Consider the following 17824-nt stretch of genomic DNA (forward strand, 5'->3'; position numbering starts at 1 on the left):
TACAATGGCCCTATTATAGATAAATAGATAAGCGCAGTTGAACCGAGACGACGCACAATATTTGACAGTTTTAAGGACCAGATTTCAGTATTTTAGCACGGTTGACATAGCCTATAAAACTTTTAACCACATCTTCGTTTAGTCCCCTTTTCCATCGAATTACAACAGAGCCGTTATCATACCGCAGTATAAACTCTGTAGGGCAGTTCGGCATATAATTTACATCCTTGATTCTCTTCCTTCGAAAGAGTCTCGACCACACATCTCCAGCAACGTGAATGTGCATAAGCGACTCCGTGCTCTGTTTGACATTAACGAACTGATTAGAACATAAAACTTCCCTAATCCGGTCCAGGTTTGATGCCTCAAGCACGAACTCTGTCTTCGGCGGGTTGAATCGGGCTGTCCAAGAATCGCTGGCGAGTGACTGAGGCGGCCTCGATTCGCAAAACGACCAGGCGACCACCCACCGGCGAGTTGACCCGTGCGTTATACGATGGAGCGCGTAATTGTTCACATTGTTTTGCTTGAGATGGTAAACCAGCTGTTCTAGCGTGGACTTCTTGCCCATCATGGTGCTGAACCATTGGATGGAACGGTTATTGCGACTCTGTTCAAACATATCAAGGACAAACGATTGCTCACCGCCGGGGCACGTCAGCTCGCTGTCCGTCGCAGAGAGACCCAGGCTATGTGGGAACTCCTGCTTCAGCTTTCTTAACTGGCTTATCTCTTCTCGCGATGAGTAGAAGGGCGGATTGCACATAGTGAAAGTCACATCACCAACCACATCAAAGAACTTGTCTTTGGGGGTTACTTTCCTCACTGATATACGATCAGCAAGCCCATTTGAGTCAATAATTTCCTGGGACAAGCGAATTGACGTCTCATCGATGTCGGTTCCGACAAAACTGAACCGGCGAGAGAGCACTTTATATCCAAGGACGGGGTATATGCAGGTAGCACCGACGCCTATATCCAGACCCCGGAGGCTACAGGTATCATTACCACTCTTACTACTACTACTATCACCAACACTATTCTTTGATAATTCGGTCTCTTCTACAATTTTACCAATCCACACCACATAGTCGAGCCGGTTAGCGATCCGTGGGCACAGATGATTCCTGCTAAGCGACACCTTGACTCCAAAGTAGTGGTCGAGAATAGCTTCAGAGAGCGAATAAACGGCCTCCTCCGCCCTGAAGTCATAAGAATCCCGTCGCGAGTCATACCACCGCTCTACTGCCGAATATTTGGACGCGAGGAGCCCTATATCCGGATGTGCTGCCTTATCCAACGCTCGCGTCACGCTCATTTGATCTGATCATCCCGCACCGCCGATTCGCAAACCAAGCAACCCAACACCGGCCCACCCAACAATCCACCCGCCCAACGCACCCCTTTATAATTGATCCGATACCACCTTTATTGTACACTACCTATCGTGTTGGCTACGATTTCGAAGTTATTGACTCGAAATTAATAACGTTGATCAAGACAATTAGGACACCGAGATACCTGAGCACACTGAGGAGGATGGGGAACTTGATTTCGAGCCCGACGGCAGGCATTGACGGGCTGGGGCTGGAGATCCCAGAGTCGTACAACCTTCCAAGGCCCACCCAGGAGTCGACGACCAAGCTTCAGCAGCTTATAAGAGCCAACAACACAACCTACGGAACTCTGCGTAACCAGCGCCGCTTCCACAACCACCTACCTCACGCTATCGTGTCGGCGTACTTCCTCGGAGCCAGCCCCAAGCAGTTGACGTATATCTACGACACGCAGTCCAAGAACCTCGTGCCCTGGAAGGAGGACAGCCCTACTGAGGTGACAGATGAGGACTGGACGGAGTATCTGGGCAAGCGCGAATACGAGCGTGGGTTCTTTGACTTCTTTACTGATCGCATTGTCGACGCCAAGTTCAACTGGGCGTCCATTGTCGAGCGTTTTTTCGTCAAGGAAGAGGTCTCGCTGCAGCCAGGCGTGCTGGGAGGGCTGACCCACCCGCTTATCCACCTGGGCTATGCGTTTGAGTGCGATAATGCCCAATTGGCTGCCGAGGCGCTAACTCTCTCGGCGACCAACTACGACGAATTGTTGAAAGGAGTGACGATTCCTGACCTGAATGACACTACTGCAGACCCAGTGGAAGTCTTCAATGAGATTCGTAGCGATGCAACTTTTGATGGCATTTATGAAGAGCCGTTTGAGGACACGCCAAAGGAGGTCGCTGAGCGGTTCCCGGACAAAGTTGCGTACTACACGGCGCGACTGGCCTTGGATAGCGACGATATTGAAGGCTCATTGAAGACGCTGCTTGCTGCCAGTGCCCAGGTGTTTGCTGTGACCCATAAAGACGACGACCCTCAATTTGACTTCTTCCTGCTCCACTTGTTGACATCGACCCACGAGCTCACGGAAATTCTGCTTAACCCAAGCCATGGCCAGATTTTCAAGCAGAGTGCCGCTAGCATGGTCCGGGCTCAGTGGGCGGCAGTTGTTTTGCTCTACATCTCGGAGATGAGACCGCTGGTGAAGCCTGAGCGTGTCAACTCAGTTGAAATCGAGGACATCCCCACCGCCTGGTCTCACTCGGTGGCCCTCGTGCTTAATGGCCCAGCGCGAACTGATTCTCATTTCATCAAGGCTGTGCGAGCCCTGCTGTTTGCCGAGCGGTTCATCTGCCCCGACGAGCCCGACGCGTTCTACGCGAAGGCGGCATTGCTATTCGCGGAGAATTTTTCGCGCAAACCGGAATACGCTGGCTTCACTGGGCGGCCCTTGCTCGATGTTAAGCATTAAATCATTGCTATATCAACCGTTAATTAATAGCGATTGCGCTCTAGCTAGCAAAGATCGATCCGATCGATCGATCGCTCGGCCGGCCCGCGGGTGAGATATCAGCCGCGTGAGCCGCACGATCGAGGGGATATACTTGAATCAACTAACGCATGTTAATTCAGTCGGTGTTGATAATGCACGCATGTCTCAGAGATCGGACCCCACGACCATACACGCGGGTGCTCTTGTTTGACCTGGGGTGAACCGCATCAGTTGCTAGCTAGCCATAGCTGCCCAAGATATACTCTCTACGGGTCGATTTGCGAGAGTTTGTCGCTGCGATGAAGCGAGAGGCCTGTCTCGAGAAGGAGAAGGAGGAGGCGGACGAGTGTGAGGTCCTGCAGGGGGATAAATCGGCCAGGTCTAACAAGTCGCTAGACCTACCATGCGAGATGTACACCAAGTTCTTCCGGCCAGACGGCTGCAACAGCAGCCCCACAGAACTGCACTCCCAGGGGGACCTTGTAACTCTGCGATACCGGCTCACTACCGGCGGGGCGTACGGAGACTCGTACGTCCCTCAAAATGTCGTTTTCCCCGACAAGAGCGTGTATTGCACTCAGGAGAAGCAAGGGTACCTGCTATTCCGGCTGTCGAACCGCTGCTGTTCCGTGTCGGAGGTGGAAGTTGTTGCGCCAGACTGCCTCAACTACTCGAGCCCCATTGCGCATTTTGCCGTCGTCCTGTCGCTAAAGTCAAGCGCAGCTATTAGAGAGTACTGCGATCGCCTCGTCGAATCGCGGGAGCCGACCACCGAGCGTGCGCCAAGCCTTAGCAGAGTAACCCTTTCCTACTCCACGCACCTGCGTGACTCGAGTGATCATGGGTCTCCTCCGCAGGTCCCTGCCAAGTATGCGCCGCTAATCAATACGTTCTACGTCCCGGTCGGTGACGATTTTACTACTGTGTACGCGGAAGTGCCGGTCCAGACGGTTGAGCAGCCTCGTCGACGGTGCGTCGTGCGGTTTGATTCCGCAGCCATATCTGCAAGGTACTTGGCAGTCGTGTTTTGGTCCACAGCGCGCCAGCCAAACGTCGACATTGAGCATATCCAAGTCCGCGAGGTATCACCGACTAGTCACCAGGTTATCCAATTGCTCTAACTTGCATCATCATCAGCCGTAACCCATCGACTCTCGTTATTGGTTCTTTGCGGGAGCCTAAAGGCTGCATATCTTGACCGAGAGTTGTTTGCTTTTCCGTAGTTGATTTGCGGAAAGAGAATTTTCTATTATTAATTGTATTTTACATATGTATGGCTTAAAGCTTTCTCCACTGGAAGTAAATGTGCGGAAGTTAAATGCACGATGGCTCGAACCTCGGCGTCCAACGTCTCCGCCCCCTTATCAACTGACTCTACCAATCAATGATGAAATAGTCACTTCAATCCAATCCAAAGGAGAGAATACCTTTCTACGACTAGAATATGGCCGGCCCATATTCCCGGGACCAAGATCTCAGTTGTAAGGCCGATATTACTAAGGTGATTCAGAAATATAATCTCGCTCGGATCTCGGCGGTAAAAACCCCACAAACTGCCACCCCACACTTAAACGCGCTTCGAGGTATTTAAGATCCACTCCGTCTCTACCCGCCAAGGAGTAGGTAGCATTTCATGGATAACTATTCCACTTACTTGTGACTAAAACCGTCATCCGTACGTGTAATAAATGTCTTCGCTTCGACTAGTCAAGAACAATAAAGAGAGGGCCCTAGCTCTGCTCCGACATGTCCAAAATCACCCTCCAGCGTGCCCCTGCCACTCGTGTACTTCCAAGGCTGGCGGGCTGAGCCAATCCATGACGAGCTTTATCAAGGACCGTGCATTTAGCGCGAGGAGATCTGACCCACTGCCCAAGGAGTACGCGTTTGAAATGGCCACCAGTAACGTTCGGTTCGGTCCCGGAGTGACTCGTGAAGTAGGCATGGACCTCAAGAATCTCGGGGTCCAGAAAGTTGCCCTCTTCACTGACAAAAACCTTCTCAACTTGACTCCCGTTAAACGGGCTATCGAAGGCTTGGAGGCCGAGGGAATCAAATACGAGATCTACTCCGACGTCATTTGCGAGCCGAAGGACTATGGTGTCCGAGACGCGATCCAGTGGGCGCGAGAAAAAAATGTTGACGCTTACTTGGCTGTTGGTGGTGGTTCTGTAATTGACTACGCCAAAATCGCTAATCTCTTCCAAGTGTACCCTGAGGCGGATCTCATGGACTTCGTCAATGCCCCAGTGGGCAAGGGCCTTCCGATTACCCGTAAGGTCAAGCCGTTAATTGCCGTGCCTACTACCGCGGGAACGGGTTCTGAGACTACTGGTACTGCTATTTTCGACCTGGCTGATGTCAAGTCGAAGACCGGCATTGCCCACCGGGCACTCAAGCCTCTGCTCGGTATTGTCGACCCGGAGAACACCAGGTCGATGCCTCCTCAAGTCAGGGCTGCGTCGGGCCTCGACGTGCTCTGCCACTCGCTCGAGTCCTGGACGGCTATCCCGTACAATGAGCGAACGCCGCGACCAACTAACCCAATCCTGCGACCAGCCTACCAGGGCGCCAACCCGATCTCCGATATTTTCGCAATGGCTGCGTTGGAGATGACTGCCAAATACCTGCCCCGGGCTGTCCGAGATCCAGAAGACTATGATGCCCAGGAGAATATGTTGCTTGCTGCTACCCTTGCAGGTATGGGCTTTGGTAACGCTGGCGTGCACCTATGCCACGGCTTGTCTTACCCAATTTCTTCGCAGAATAAGGGATACCAGCATGAGGACTACGATGTGGGCCATCCCATCATTCCTCACGGTGTTGGTGTAGCTGTCACCTCCCCATCCGTTTTCAAATTCACCGCGGCAACTAACCCAGAACGGCATTTGCAGGCCGCCAAGGTCTTCGGTGCCGATATATCGAATGCAAAGGCTGAGTCTGCTGGAGAGATCCTTAGTGATGCTCTTAAGGACTTCTTGTACAACAAGCTTCCGAGCCAGCCGAAAGGTATTTCTGCCCTTGGCTTCGGCAGTTCTGACCTTGCCAGCTTGGTAAAGGGCGCTCTGCCGCAACGACGAGTGTTGAACCTCGCTCCGGGCGTCCACGAGGCCGACGAAGGTCTTGTTGGCGAAATGCTGCACAACATTTTGGAGGACTCATTGGCCTATTAAATTAACTATACTCTTATATTTATCGAACAAGCTTATTAGACATTATCTGAGTATCCTCCTCTTGCCTATAGAAAATGATTGTCACTTTTTTTTGCACTTTCAGCTGTTTGTAGTCCCAGCGCCTGTGAATAAAGCTAAACCATTATACGAGATTTCAATGCTAGCCGACTACGCCTTATATATATTTTTACAGTTTACAATACCTTGCCTGTTCCCTGCCTGTACCTGCATGGCCATGCATTTAATTTCGAGATATATCAGGAACATGCCAGTAAGACTACTGAATTGAAAATCTCGCTTAATGGAAGATTCAAGTGTTAAATGCTATCTAATTCTATCTAATACTTTGTCTTGTCAAGCAATTCATCCTGATCCCAGCCGATATTGGTCCATTCATCGATGTCCTTCAGGTCAGTGACAACACCCTTGCCACCCCATCTGTGCTGTGTATCATCTCTGAGCTTGGACGTCTCCGGCCTCCATCTGAAACACTCACGATCCCCCTCGCTCAATGCCTCGTTTCCGCCAATGGCAATGGCGCTAATATACTTGCCGATAATAGGGATAAGCATGTAGCTCTTTCCCGAATCGCCAGATGCCAAAACCACATTATCATGCTCGGGGTGCGTGGTCAAGATAAGGTTACGGTCCGGCGAATCAGTGCACCAGCAGATCCGAGCCTTGACAAACGGCTTGTCTGCCAACTCTGGAATAGTCTCCCGGAGGAGGTCTCGAATTCCTTGCTCTGCCTCTAGCGGGATTTCATGTCGCGCAACCGGTACTGACTCGCCATTTTCGTCAAGATTCGTATATCCAGGGAATTCGTTGCAGATCTTCATCTCGCTCTTTTCTTCGTCTGCTTCGAAGAAGAAGCCCCTCTCGTAATTGAACAACACAGGAGTGTCCTTAATTAGCTTATTCTCTTCTTCGGTCAATTTAATGTGGGCCAGAGTGAAGCATTTTGCCTGGAGCTGGCCCTTGAAGTCAGCAATCAGAGCAGCATTGGCGCCGGCGCTAACGATAATACGATCGGCAGTAATTGTATTGCCAGAGGCAGTCACTACACCAATGCATTTACCAGTTGAATTATCAATTGCCAGCTCCTTGACCTCTCCGTTGGCACCAGAAACAAAATTAACCCCTAATCGGGCAGCTTCCGCGGCCGCGGATTCCATTGCCTTTCTAGCATGGGCCCATCCGCCTTCTCTGTCAAGGTAGTACCCTCTCCATCCTTTCAGTGGACCTGTAAGCCCGGGGATGAGTTTCTTAAAATCTTCTGGGGAGCTCAAGTACTCGTATGTTCGTCGGCCTTTCAGCTTTTGCTCGCGGTTGAATGCTTCGGTGGACTTCAATGGCTCGTCGGAAACCGCCGCAAGAATCACTCCGACGTCGTGGTAGTAATCTCTAAACACTGGATCGGACTTCCACAACTCCACCGCCTCTCTTGCAATGCGCATATCGGGGGTCTCGTTCTCGGGATCGTCCGTGTAGTCCACCACCTTGTTGATGTCGTTGCCAGCAGAGATAGGGGACGGTAAACCATACTTGTCCAAGCATGTCACATTACTGTAGCCCTGTCGAGCAAGATAAAGAGCTGTGGAGCACCCAAAGGTGCCCGATCCCACGATGATAATAGTTGCCTTCTTGTCGAGCTGGGTCATCTTGGTACTTGCGGTAATCTTAGTCTATGATTGAAGATACACACCTTTGGTCGTCTCGGTACCACAATTATAAGTATGACACCGTTTAAGAGACTTGAGGATAATAGTGAAGCCACCGGCACAACCGATATATATTTGTAATCTGCTCAGTAATTGCCCGCTCTAGATTCACAAAATCTTTTAATCCAGTCCATCTACTGGATTTCCATACAGTATGCAATAGCCCTTCTCGGTGCAATAAGGTACCGTGGTCCGGGCCACCCCACTTTGGCGGCTAAAGGTAAATATGTATGCCAAGACTGCCATCGGCATTCTTATCTCGCAGTCGGACCGAAATGTGGGACATACAGTACGTACAGGGTCAATAGGGGCAACACTGCATATGTATCAGACGAAATGCCAGCGCAAGGCTGAAGCGGGGCTAGTCTAGCCGCGCCAAGATCCATGTTATACAGTAGTCATAAGATAATGTGGGCGTGGTAGGTGGGATGCTTCACAGGTCGTCGAAGTGTTGAACGGACTCCTAAACGGACTTCTAGGAGTCGCTGATTTCAAAGAAATTTATGGCCTAGAATCGCTGAACCAATTCGAGAACACAATTGATATCAAATCAATTCTTTTACATATTTTTACCGCTCAATCGAGCATTGAAAGTATTATCGCCTGATACCAGATCAATTCTTTTACGCATTTTTACCGCTCAATAGGGTTCATATCACAACTGATACCAGTTGTAGATCCGTTGAATTTCTCCGTAAATTGTACTTATGTTGATATCTTCTAGGCCCAGCTGGTGTATTCGCGGCTCGATCGCAATCTGTTACGGAGATGGACGGACTGATCCGGTGGAATACGCATTCATTTACCGGTGTGCTGCAGATCTCCCCCACAATTTGCAAACGTAACGGGGTTGAGTCAATTGCCCCGAGAACCATGGGGTACCCAGTATAGAAATTGGATAGAAGTATTAATATGATATGCCTCGCCCTTTGCATACCTTGTGCGACCCAGCGTTGATCATGGCACATACCAATCAAGATGACCCGACTCGGGTAGTGGCCGAGAGAAACGAGGACCATGACCTTATTGACGAGACCAAGAAAGGGGAAGTTATCGTCCGAGCCGTGGTCCAAGACCAACCACTAACTACGAAGTGGGAAATTATTGGTTATATGCTCTACTACGTGGGAAATAACAGTGTCGGACCTTATTCTTATACCCCTATTGCCTTCCAGAATTTGGTTAGCGAAGCAACGTTTGACCCCACTAAGCGACCTTATGGCAAAGTTGCTTGTACCGCTGATACGGTCCGCTGCGTCGTGAAATTTGGCGGTGTAGAGCGTACTGTCAGCTCTGTGGTCCTGCTATCCCAGGGCATTGGCTTCGTGCTCCAGTCTGTCGTGTTCCTTTTCCTCGGTGCTTTTGCCGATTACGGCTCATGGGGGCCATACATTTTAATTGGTTTGTCAATTTTGTCTTGGGGCGTACAGTTTGGCTTCCTCGGAGTACACGACCCCAGCAAATGGCAGGCCGCATTTGGGCTTTCTGTCCTGTCGAGTTTAGGATATCAGGGCTGCCAATCTTTCTGGACGGCCGTATTTCCACGACTCGCTAGATTTCTGCCAAGCGTGAAAGAGAAGGAAGATCAATTGCTTAACGGAGAGATCACAGAAGCGGAGTACCACAAAGTTGATTCGTACCATCGTAATCGTATTACCAATTGGGCTTGGGCGGTCAGCAACATCGGCATGGTTGTTACTAATGCCGTGGCTGTTGGAATCCTCTATGCCCTTCACTCTCGAGAGTCTGTGACTGCAAATACCTGGGGAATTTCAGTCGTCATCGCATGGGCTACTGCACTCTGGATTGTCCTTGGCGTCCCTTGGTTCTTCCTTGAACAGAAGCGAGTCAATCAACCGCTCCCATCTGGGCAGAGCTACTGGACCATCGGTTTCAAGCAGATCGCTTATGTATTCCGAAGCGTCCTCAAGCTGAAGCAGACCGGCCTTTATATCTTTACCTATTGGCTCCTTGGCGATGGCCTGAATACTGCGAGCAACTTGGTTGGAATTGTGCAAAACGATATTGTATCTTACGACATGGTCACTTTGGCCTATGTGAATATTTTGAACTCCGGTCTAAGTATTGTTGGAATGGGTGTTTTCTGGTACATCCAGAAGAAATTCGGCCTGAGCACCAAAGTAATGTTCTTGGCCAATGCCATTTTCATTACAATCTTGCCACTGTATGGCATGGTGGGAATGTGGACTGGAAAGGCGGGCATACACAATAAATGGGAGGTCTGGCTATATAATGCATACTCGGGACTGCTAATTTCCCCTTACTATGCATACAGCTCGACCATGATGTCCGAGGTCTGCCCTCGAGGAAAGGAGTTCATTTTCTTCTCCATTTTCAGTGTTGTGAACAAAACTTCTAGTTGGATCGGGCCCTTTATCACTTCGGCTATCACGAATAAAACAAACAATAACTGGAGTGGATTCCCCTTCGTTTTTGCTCTCTGTGCTGTTTCGGTGATTTGCACGTTTTTTATTGATCTCAAGAAGGCGCGAATAGAATGTGAAGAGTTCCTGATTAGTGAAGCCGAACGAGTAAACGCAGGAGAGGATGTCACCTTTTAACCGTCAATATGTATTGATATAACGGATTAACCAATTAATTGTTTCCTGTAATATTAATGAAGAGTTCATCTCGGCAGCGAAGTCACTTGTGCGCTGGAGCGGCTGCATATACCCACAATGCACGAATTAAGTGATGAAATCGTGATTAGGTGGTAATCTCAGCGCAGCGATCAATCTTATGGGCAGATCAGCTATTGTGCCGTCAAGAAGCATACGGAAGAGATAGTAAGCGGAACTGTTCGGCTGACTTTAATTTATGCAGACTCGACCCCCAGCTCAGCATCTACCGCAACAGCCATGTCGCCCAGCGTGTTGAACTTCCAGTCAAAAAATTCCTCTTCCGCATCTCCCATAAGTCCTCCTGGTCGAACAATCCAGCATGATTTGATTCCCATACGCCTTGATGGGTGATGATCGTGATACTGGCTGTGCGCCGTCTGCAGCACCTGTGCTTTTTCAACGCCGAACTTTTCCTTAACCTCTCGCAGCATATACTCAAAATTGCGTTGGTTCGGTTTGTAGGTTCCGACATCTTGCGCAGTAATAATGAGATCGAACGGAAATTGCTCGAGTGGTCCTGTGTTCGTCTTACCAAATGACTTTCTGTCGACGTTGGAAAGAATAACCAGCTTGTAATGCTTCGACAATTGGTGGAGGGCAGCAACGGAGTCAGGGAAGGCTGGCCAAGAACCAATTGAGGCGCCGAAAGCCTCGCTAACAGCCGCGCTTGGAGTAGGCAGGTTGAGTTTGTTTGCAAGTCGGGGCAGAATAGTGGCTAGGAGTTCACTGTAAGGAAGACTTGGGGTCCTCTGCTGCTGTTCTACTTCACATTCGTGGTAGACCCTGATCAGGTCTTCGCGAGAGCACTTTACATTGTGGGCATCTAAAAGAGGCTGAAGCGCGGCCAAAATACCAGTCTCCCAGTCAATAATTGTACCGAAGCAGTCGAAAGAGAGAACGTTGAAATCAGAAAGCTTGGACATCGTTCCTATATATACGTAATCAATTGCTCGCAGCTGGGGTTTTAAAAAAAATTCGTTTCGAAATTCATAAATATATCAGTCAGTCACAGAGAGTCCAACCAGGTACATACAAGTATATAAATATGGCACATATGTATATGCTTTGTAATGCAATAGACAGGCATGTATTACCGCTGAAATATGCGACCACTTCATAATAGAAACCCATGCGTACTCTCCCGACTCACACGTGCTAGAGAACGAGTCACAACGATCTTTCCTTGTAGCTATAGCTATAGATATTACCGGTATTCCGGATACACCAAGGGCGTTAGCCTAATGAGCCGGACGCTATCATGCTACAGGATTAAACGAGTTGCATCTTCAAAGCTGGAATAACATGATACCAGCTAGTAGTACTTTCGTAATGCTCATTGGGCCTCCTTGATTAATATAATAATCTCGGGTTAACATCGGCTATCGGCGGGAATTGGCTTTCATTTTTTCAGCCGTGCGGTGCGGCTTTTTTTGAAAAGACTTGGACCGGGTACAGCAGAACTTCAACTTCATAGGTCTCTTGGCCCAGTTGGTTAAGGCATCGTGCTAATACTAAGACCGACATTCCAGTGATGTCGGTTGGAGATTATAACAACTCTTCGCACACTTCGAGAAGTGTATAGTTAACGCGAGGATCGGCGGTTCGATCCCGCCAGAGACCACGTGACTTATTTTTTGCATGCATGCAACGCGCGTTGTTCCGCGCGCGCAAGCGCGCATGCGCATATATATGCATGTGCGCGCGCGCGATATCGAGCTGGCGTATACACATACATGTATACGTATACGTAATTAAGTTTTTCTATAGGCGCGCGCCCCGGTTTTTACTATACATACAACTGTCGCTCCCCATCTGAGACAGTGACCGGAGAGGTGTGACAATATGGCCCGATGTCACTTTAGTGACATGGAGGAGTGACATGGAAAATCACCCTTAGCAATATATATGCAATATATTTTTGGGCCATAAAGGTATTATTTACTCCTTCATCTTAACCGTTTTTGAACACAATAACAAGTGTAATACATTTGCTGATGGATATTCTGTGTAGTGGTTCAATTTTTTTATGAAAAAAAAAATGCATTAAAGCGTTAAAAATATTACATGTTTATTCTAAGCTACTGTGTGGTGACAACTGGTGGTACATAGAGTATACTAACTAGTTTTAGGACAGAAAAAAATATGATTATTATATACAGAGTATAATTACCATGTTAGTTATATTGTTGGGTGTCAGAAAAGTAGACTCCTACCCGGGTAGGAATGCGCTATCTCCAATAAGTACACTATACGTAGGCCACGCGCGGCTAGCCAGGGCAGATCTTGATTGATCGAGCTACATTACCGGTAATTGACAAAATGAATATCCATAGAGCTGAAGTCTAGGCGGAGTATGGGGCAATTGACATTCAGAAGCATTGAAAATTTCATTAAAGTATAATAAATGCACTTAGAATTCGAAAACAGCAGAGAAACGCATTAGTAACCAATGTTAAATTCATCAGCTCCAGTATTAACAACTTTCGCGGCCATTTTCATCATAAGCCTTCGAGATTCAGCTTCCGACATGTCACCATTAGCCTTACTCGAGGAAGAAGCCCCTTTAGCGTTGTTCTTGGATTTGGTCTTTTTAGATTTCCCAGCTCCTCCACCTGGCGTCTCTCGAAGAGCAAAGCTCTTTGCAATATGACCAAGGTGAAGCGATTTCATATCAAAAACGCCTCGCTCAGCCGACAAATGTGTAGTATATGCTCTGATATGGCTCTGAAATCCATGGCGAGCCTTAACCAGGGCCTGATCATCTTCCAAGAGCCATCGCTCGACATTCAAATGCCAAGTAGTTGCGTCAACATCCCACTTCTTTCCAAATGCCCTTTTGAGGATTGTTTCATAGGACACAGAATTAATTCCATTAGGGTGATGGCTCTTCAAAATATCCAAATATCCCTCTTCCTTTCCAGGAAGCAAAAAGATAATGGAAGAACCAGCCTGTCCAGCTCGTGCCGTTCGACCTACTCTGTGGACATGGTCTTCCTGCGCAAATGGTGGGTCATATTCCACAACGTTGGAAATTTGCGGCAAATCAAGACCTCGAGAGGCCACATCAGTGCAGAAAAGAATGGAAGGCTTGCCCGCGACCTTGTTCTTGTTACCTTTATTTGAAAATGCAGCCAAGGTTGACGTTCGGACTTGCTGATTCAGGGAGCCGTGGAGCTTGTACACAATCGCCCCGTCGCCGAGAAGCGGGCTTGTTCTTACGGTAGAGGAGGACATATTCCCATCTTCGTCATCACCAGGCTTTTTGTCGCAATCCTGTCCCTCACGGGTGAAAGCAGCGAAATGAAAGTCAACGGAATCGGAGCAGGAGAAGAACACCATAATGCGCCCATCGGGGTTGTTCTTGACAAGGTCCAACAGAACACCCGCCAGTGCGACGAGCCTTAGCTTTGCAGGAACCACAGAGCACTCTTGTAGTAGCTGGGCAGGGGCTGAATAGTCAACCTGTTCTCGCGACGCTTTGATATCATCTTCTGTTTCGTCTTGTATGGAGTCTGTAGACGCCCAGTCGGCATCCTTCAGAGACAGCTGGCCCAACTTTTCTACGTCACCCTTCATGGTAGCCGAGCAGAGTACGTTGACTCTTCGCCGTGGCAGCTTTTTATAAGGCGACGTTCTGATCTGCGATTCGGACTCGATTTTGTTTAAAATTTTAGTAATAGTCTCCTCGAACCCAAGTTCCATAAGACGGTCGCCTTCGTCGAGTACGAGCCATCGGATTTCAGACAAATCTAGTGACTCTGTGTTGTCGAAATGGTCTGCCAATCGACCAGGGGTAGCCACCAGGATATTAATTCCTTTCCTAATTCGAGCCTTCTCGGCTTTCTTCTTCTCTCCACCAATGACAATGCCTGGAACCAGCCAGTGGCAGGATCTGGTCAGACTCTCAAGCACAGAGTAAATCTGGTTAGACAGCTCTCGCGTGGGTGCTAAAATGAGGGCAAATAACCCCGACTCTCGGTGCAGATCAGGCTGTTCCATCAGTCTATGCAGAATTGGCAGAACGTACGACAGAGTCTTACCAGAACCGGTCTGGGCCTGGACAAAGAGGTCTCTATCTCTGTGAATGAGTCTTGGCAAGCACGCACGCTGGATCTTCGTAGGTCGAGTCATTTTCATCTTTGACACAAGGTGATCTGTTAGCTTCGAGTTCAGACCCAGGCCGTCAAACGTCGTGGCATCCTGCAATGGGGCATTTGAGGCCTCGTGAGGGACCGCAGGCATACTATCGCCTGATTCTGCAGCAATTGATTTTGTTGTTTCAGGGTTACTCGAGAAGAGCGAAGAAACAAACGTATCCTTATCGACCCCCTCTCTTGAATTTTGAAATGCTCCTCCTCGGGAGTCCATTTTTGGCTTCTGCGACTGGCGCGGCGCCTCACCGCCTTCTGGTTTCTCAACCTCGGAGCGCTTTCGCTTTTCAGGCCGCTTGGCTTTCTGTGCTTGAGGCTTCTTGAGCTCGGGATGGGCCCGCTCCAGTCGCTTCTGGGCCGCCTTCTTGGCCATGTGCCGGTCCTTCCACCTGCCCCCAGTGACTTTGGACTTCCGACTAGTCGAGGGCTCCTCTACCGCCAGGTTCAGCATCATCCCGTCGTCATCCATTCTTGATCTTTCTATATCACAGGGCTGGTACGTTTTGGAGGGGTTATCGGTAAACGTTTGATCTGGAAAAATTTACCGTCCCGGACACACAATATGCGGCGATTTAATAACTTCGACCTTATCGGTGGTCGACCACGCTATCACTTACACTACCAGGCATCAGAAAACAAACACGCTACAAAGAACCGGCCATTGCAATTCAACGAAGATTCGTAGTTCAAACTGGCTGTAGGGGGAGACGGAGGGGATTTAATAATTCTGATTTGCCACGGGTAGTAGCGAGTTAGCAGGTGTCGATTCACTATGTACTTTTATTAAATAATAATCAAAACTGATTGATGCATTTGACGAGTTCACTCTGGAACGATTGAATTGTGGAGATGTTCTCTTTTTCGGGAGCATCTCTAAGGAAGAAGAGCAGGATGCCTCTAGTTTTTGCCTTTTTTGCTAGGTCAGGTAGCCGTGGGTCACTGCTAGAAACGCCCGAGACGACGATAATGCACCCCTGGGGCCGCTTTTCAGCGTCATCAATGGCCCACATCACTGCTGTGAAGCAGTTTGCGTCACAGCGAATTTTTATGGGCACGACTAGGGCATTGTTGCGTACGGGTGACTGGTTGCCAATGATGAACGAGGCAACCATCGTGCCATGGCCCGTCTCGTCGCAGGTATCCTGGCTGCCATTGACGTTCACACCGCTTAAAAGGCGATTCTGGAACTCAGGGAGGTAATTCACTCCCTTGTCAACGACATATACAAGCACTCTCGGGTCTTTTCTCCCATAGGCGGTTAGCAACCACGAGGCTTGGGATGATCACAGTTCATATACTCACCGGTAATTCTGTCCAACCATGCGAGGCTTCTATTGAGGATATGCCAGTCAGCGGCTCCGCGAGCTTCCGTGCAGCCCCCCAAGGTGTATCTCTGATGGAGGCGCTGGTGCTCCAGCGGGGTTCTGATCCTTCCAGCAGCTGGCACCCTGAACCTGCGCCGTAGCGCAGGCCGGTACAGCTGCCGAATGGGCATCTTCATAATTATCGTCTACGACTATTTTTTCACTTGTTCTTAGTGCTATGGACGGCTATACCAGGATTTATAGATTGGTGCGGGTCATGAGAAAGTGGAGTACATGCGATTGATCGCCGTGCGGTATCCCTTCCTTTAGGAAGTAATCGGAGGCGGAATCTACCCTAATCTCTCCAGATTCCCCCTCGTCCGACAGACGCCTGAAAGCTTACGACGACTACAGATGCACTACGTAGACTGCTTCGGAGGGGTGCAAATCTTGTACAATATTACGGTTGCGGCCATTGCCCTACATTCGTCACGGGTAGTGCCCCGCTGTTATTGATAGTGCGGCTTATGCGGCTCAGTTAGTATTGACCGGTGAATTAAAATAATCAGCCGCACCACCAAATGCTGAAAAAAAATGAAGGCCGCCAAGCATTGGATAGAGCTCATCTGCTCGATATATATTGAAAGATAAAAAAAATGGAGGAAGACGAGAGCTTGTTTGTGTCGCAGGAGGACATGGAGAAGAAGGACGCAGAGGAGAAGCTTCAGCAGAATCAGCAGGAAGATGTTAAGATGGTCGACGCCGATAGTGCGAAGCCCAAGCCGAAGCTGCGATTCGGACTGAGCAAGGGAACGGCCAGCGAAAAGAAGGAGAGCGACAGGATGGAGATAGACGCGGTACCGAAAGAAGGCTCTAAGCCGGCCGATAATGATGAGACTCCAACTCGCGAGAGCACAGCAGAGGCGCTTGACGTTGAGCGGTTCCGGGACGAGGATGATGTAGACGAAGAAGATCCTGTGATCAACAGCTTCCCCGTCTTCTTCACCAAGCAAGCAGCCAACAAGACACACGTGTACCAGTACCCTACACGAGCGCATGCGTATCCGCTGGTTGATGCGCTGAACAGTGGAGTCCTCGACTCGAGGATCAAGCCCGGAGTGGACCTCGTCGAGGTCGACATCCCAGTCATGACCGGCAACAACTTCTACGACAAAGACAAGGGCGATAACTGGCAGAAAATGGACCGCCAAACCATGTCTGGTGTGATGACGAATGACCGAAATAGCGACAAGTTCAACAAGTATATGGTCGGAGTGTTCAACAAGGGCCAATTGCATCTCACGCCGATCAAGTCAATAGTCCAGCTACGGCCGCAGTTCAAGTACATTGACCGAGAGATCCAGACCGAGAAGGAGCTGAGCAAGTCTGCAGCGGCCAAGACGAACACTAACACAGGCACTACTGCAGTGCAGATGACGGCGCGGGCGGCCACGAACATGGCTCCGCAGTTCTCGGGGGCGTTGAAGATGAAGAAAAAGGGCGATGACGAGCAGTTCGTGGGCATTGATTGGCATGATAGAGACTCGGATGAGAGTTGGAAGGCTTCGGATCTGTTGCTTTCTGGTAACGAGGAGAAGCTGAAGTCGACCACCACTACCCAGGAGTACTTTGAGAAGCTCTACAAATAATCCCTTTCGATACTTGGTATCGTTCAACAATTGAACCTAGCAAGATAAGACGAACCAATTGTCCTAGAATATAGCGATATTTATCTTGTTTCCATGAACTGTCATGGAGAATAGCATATCAACGTTAATAATAACCACCTACAGTTAGACTACCACACACGGTAGCTATATAATGATCAATGGAGAATACCACCCATGCACTGTAGCCATATAGGTGATGGTACTTTAGGAAGATCAATGGAGGAAGCGTTCATCTTTTTAAAATCCATAGTACCTATTTAGCTACCGTGTGTGGCAAGCTAAGTACCTGGTTATACTACTGACTGTAGCCAATAGGTAAGACAGTTGACGGCAT

General features: G+C 49.1%; 10 protein-coding genes and 1 non-coding gene across 11 annotated transcripts; 6 read left to right on the plus strand and 5 right to left on the minus strand.

The window, feature by feature from the left end:
• Positions 1-70: 70 nt before the first annotated feature.
• On the minus strand, positions 71-1318 carry TRVA0_013S01046 (uncharacterized protein; the record flags this gene model as incomplete). Its single annotated transcript, XM_076684121.1, has 1 exon — positions 71-1318. One exon carries the CDS (start codon positions 1316-1318, stop codon positions 71-73), a length of 1248 nt encoding a protein of 415 aa, XP_076541596.1.
• Positions 1319-1539: 221 nt separating this feature from the next.
• Positions 1540-2808, plus strand: TRVA0_013S01068 (questin oxidase family protein; the record flags this gene model as incomplete). Its single annotated transcript, XM_076684122.1, has 1 exon — positions 1540-2808. The coding sequence occupies one exon, from the start codon at positions 1540-1542 to the stop codon at positions 2806-2808; it is 1269 nt and encodes a 422-aa protein (XP_076541597.1).
• Positions 2809-3128: 320 nt separating this feature from the next.
• On the plus strand, positions 3129-3950 carry TRVA0_013S01090 (uncharacterized protein; the record flags this gene model as incomplete). The annotated part of the gene is made up of 1 exon (XM_076684123.1): positions 3129-3950. One exon carries the CDS (start codon positions 3129-3131, stop codon positions 3948-3950), a length of 822 nt encoding a protein of 273 aa, XP_076541598.1.
• A 771-nt stretch (positions 3951-4721) lies between these two features.
• On the plus strand, positions 4722-6002 carry ADH4 (alcohol dehydrogenase ADH4; the record flags this gene model as incomplete). The annotated part of the gene is made up of 1 exon (XM_076684124.1): positions 4722-6002. The coding sequence occupies one exon, from the start codon at positions 4722-4724 to the stop codon at positions 6000-6002; it is 1281 nt and encodes a 426-aa protein (XP_076541599.1).
• Positions 6003-6340: 338 nt separating this feature from the next.
• TRVA0_013S01134 (NAD(P)/FAD-dependent oxidoreductase) lies at positions 6341-7663 on the minus strand (the record flags this gene model as incomplete). The annotated part of the gene is made up of 1 exon (XM_076684125.1): positions 6341-7663. One exon carries the CDS (start codon positions 7661-7663, stop codon positions 6341-6343), a length of 1323 nt encoding a protein of 440 aa, XP_076541600.1.
• A 977-nt stretch (positions 7664-8640) lies between these two features.
• TRVA0_013S01156 (MFS transporter) lies at positions 8641-10305 on the plus strand (the record flags this gene model as incomplete). Its single annotated transcript, XM_076684126.1, has 1 exon — positions 8641-10305. The coding sequence occupies one exon, from the start codon at positions 8641-8643 to the stop codon at positions 10303-10305; it is 1665 nt and encodes a 554-aa protein (XP_076541601.1).
• A 254-nt stretch (positions 10306-10559) lies between these two features.
• Positions 10560-11288, minus strand: TRVA0_013S01178 (uncharacterized protein; the record flags this gene model as incomplete). Its single annotated transcript, XM_076684127.1, has 1 exon — positions 10560-11288. The coding sequence occupies one exon, from the start codon at positions 11286-11288 to the stop codon at positions 10560-10562; it is 729 nt and encodes a 242-aa protein (XP_076541602.1).
• Positions 11289-11838: 550 nt separating this feature from the next.
• tRNA-Ile(AAT) lies at positions 11839-11986 on the plus strand. The gene is made up of 2 exons: positions 11839-11877; positions 11950-11986. It is a non-coding gene; the product is annotated as a tRNA-Ile (tRNA).
• An 818-nt stretch (positions 11987-12804) lies between these two features.
• Positions 12805-14985, minus strand: DBP7 (putative ATP-dependent RNA helicase; the record flags this gene model as incomplete). Its single annotated transcript, XM_076684128.1, has 1 exon — positions 12805-14985. The coding sequence occupies one exon, from the start codon at positions 14983-14985 to the stop codon at positions 12805-12807; it is 2181 nt and encodes a 726-aa protein (XP_076541603.1).
• Positions 14986-15310: 325 nt separating this feature from the next.
• Positions 15311-16017, minus strand: TRVA0_013S01244 (uncharacterized protein; the record flags this gene model as incomplete). The annotated part of the gene is made up of 2 exons (XM_076684129.1): positions 15311-15756; positions 15819-16017. The coding sequence occupies 2 exons, from the start codon at positions 16015-16017 to the stop codon at positions 15311-15313; spliced, it is 645 nt and encodes a 214-aa protein (XP_076541604.1).
• A 459-nt stretch (positions 16018-16476) lies between these two features.
• RPC37 (DNA-directed RNA polymerase III subunit C37) lies at positions 16477-17469 on the plus strand (the record flags this gene model as incomplete). The annotated part of the gene is made up of 1 exon (XM_076684130.1): positions 16477-17469. The coding sequence occupies one exon, from the start codon at positions 16477-16479 to the stop codon at positions 17467-17469; it is 993 nt and encodes a 330-aa protein (XP_076541605.1).
• Between the last annotated feature and the right edge of the window lie 355 nt (positions 17470-17824).

This window comes from Trichomonascus vanleenenianus, assembly GCF_965637985.1.
Source record: "Trichomonascus vanleenenianus strain CLIB 3782 genome assembly, contig: TRVA0_013S, whole genome shotgun sequence".
In the NCBI taxonomy this organism is placed as follows: Eukaryota; Fungi; Ascomycota; class Dipodascomycetes; order Dipodascales; family Trichomonascaceae; genus Blastobotrys; species Blastobotrys vanleenenianus.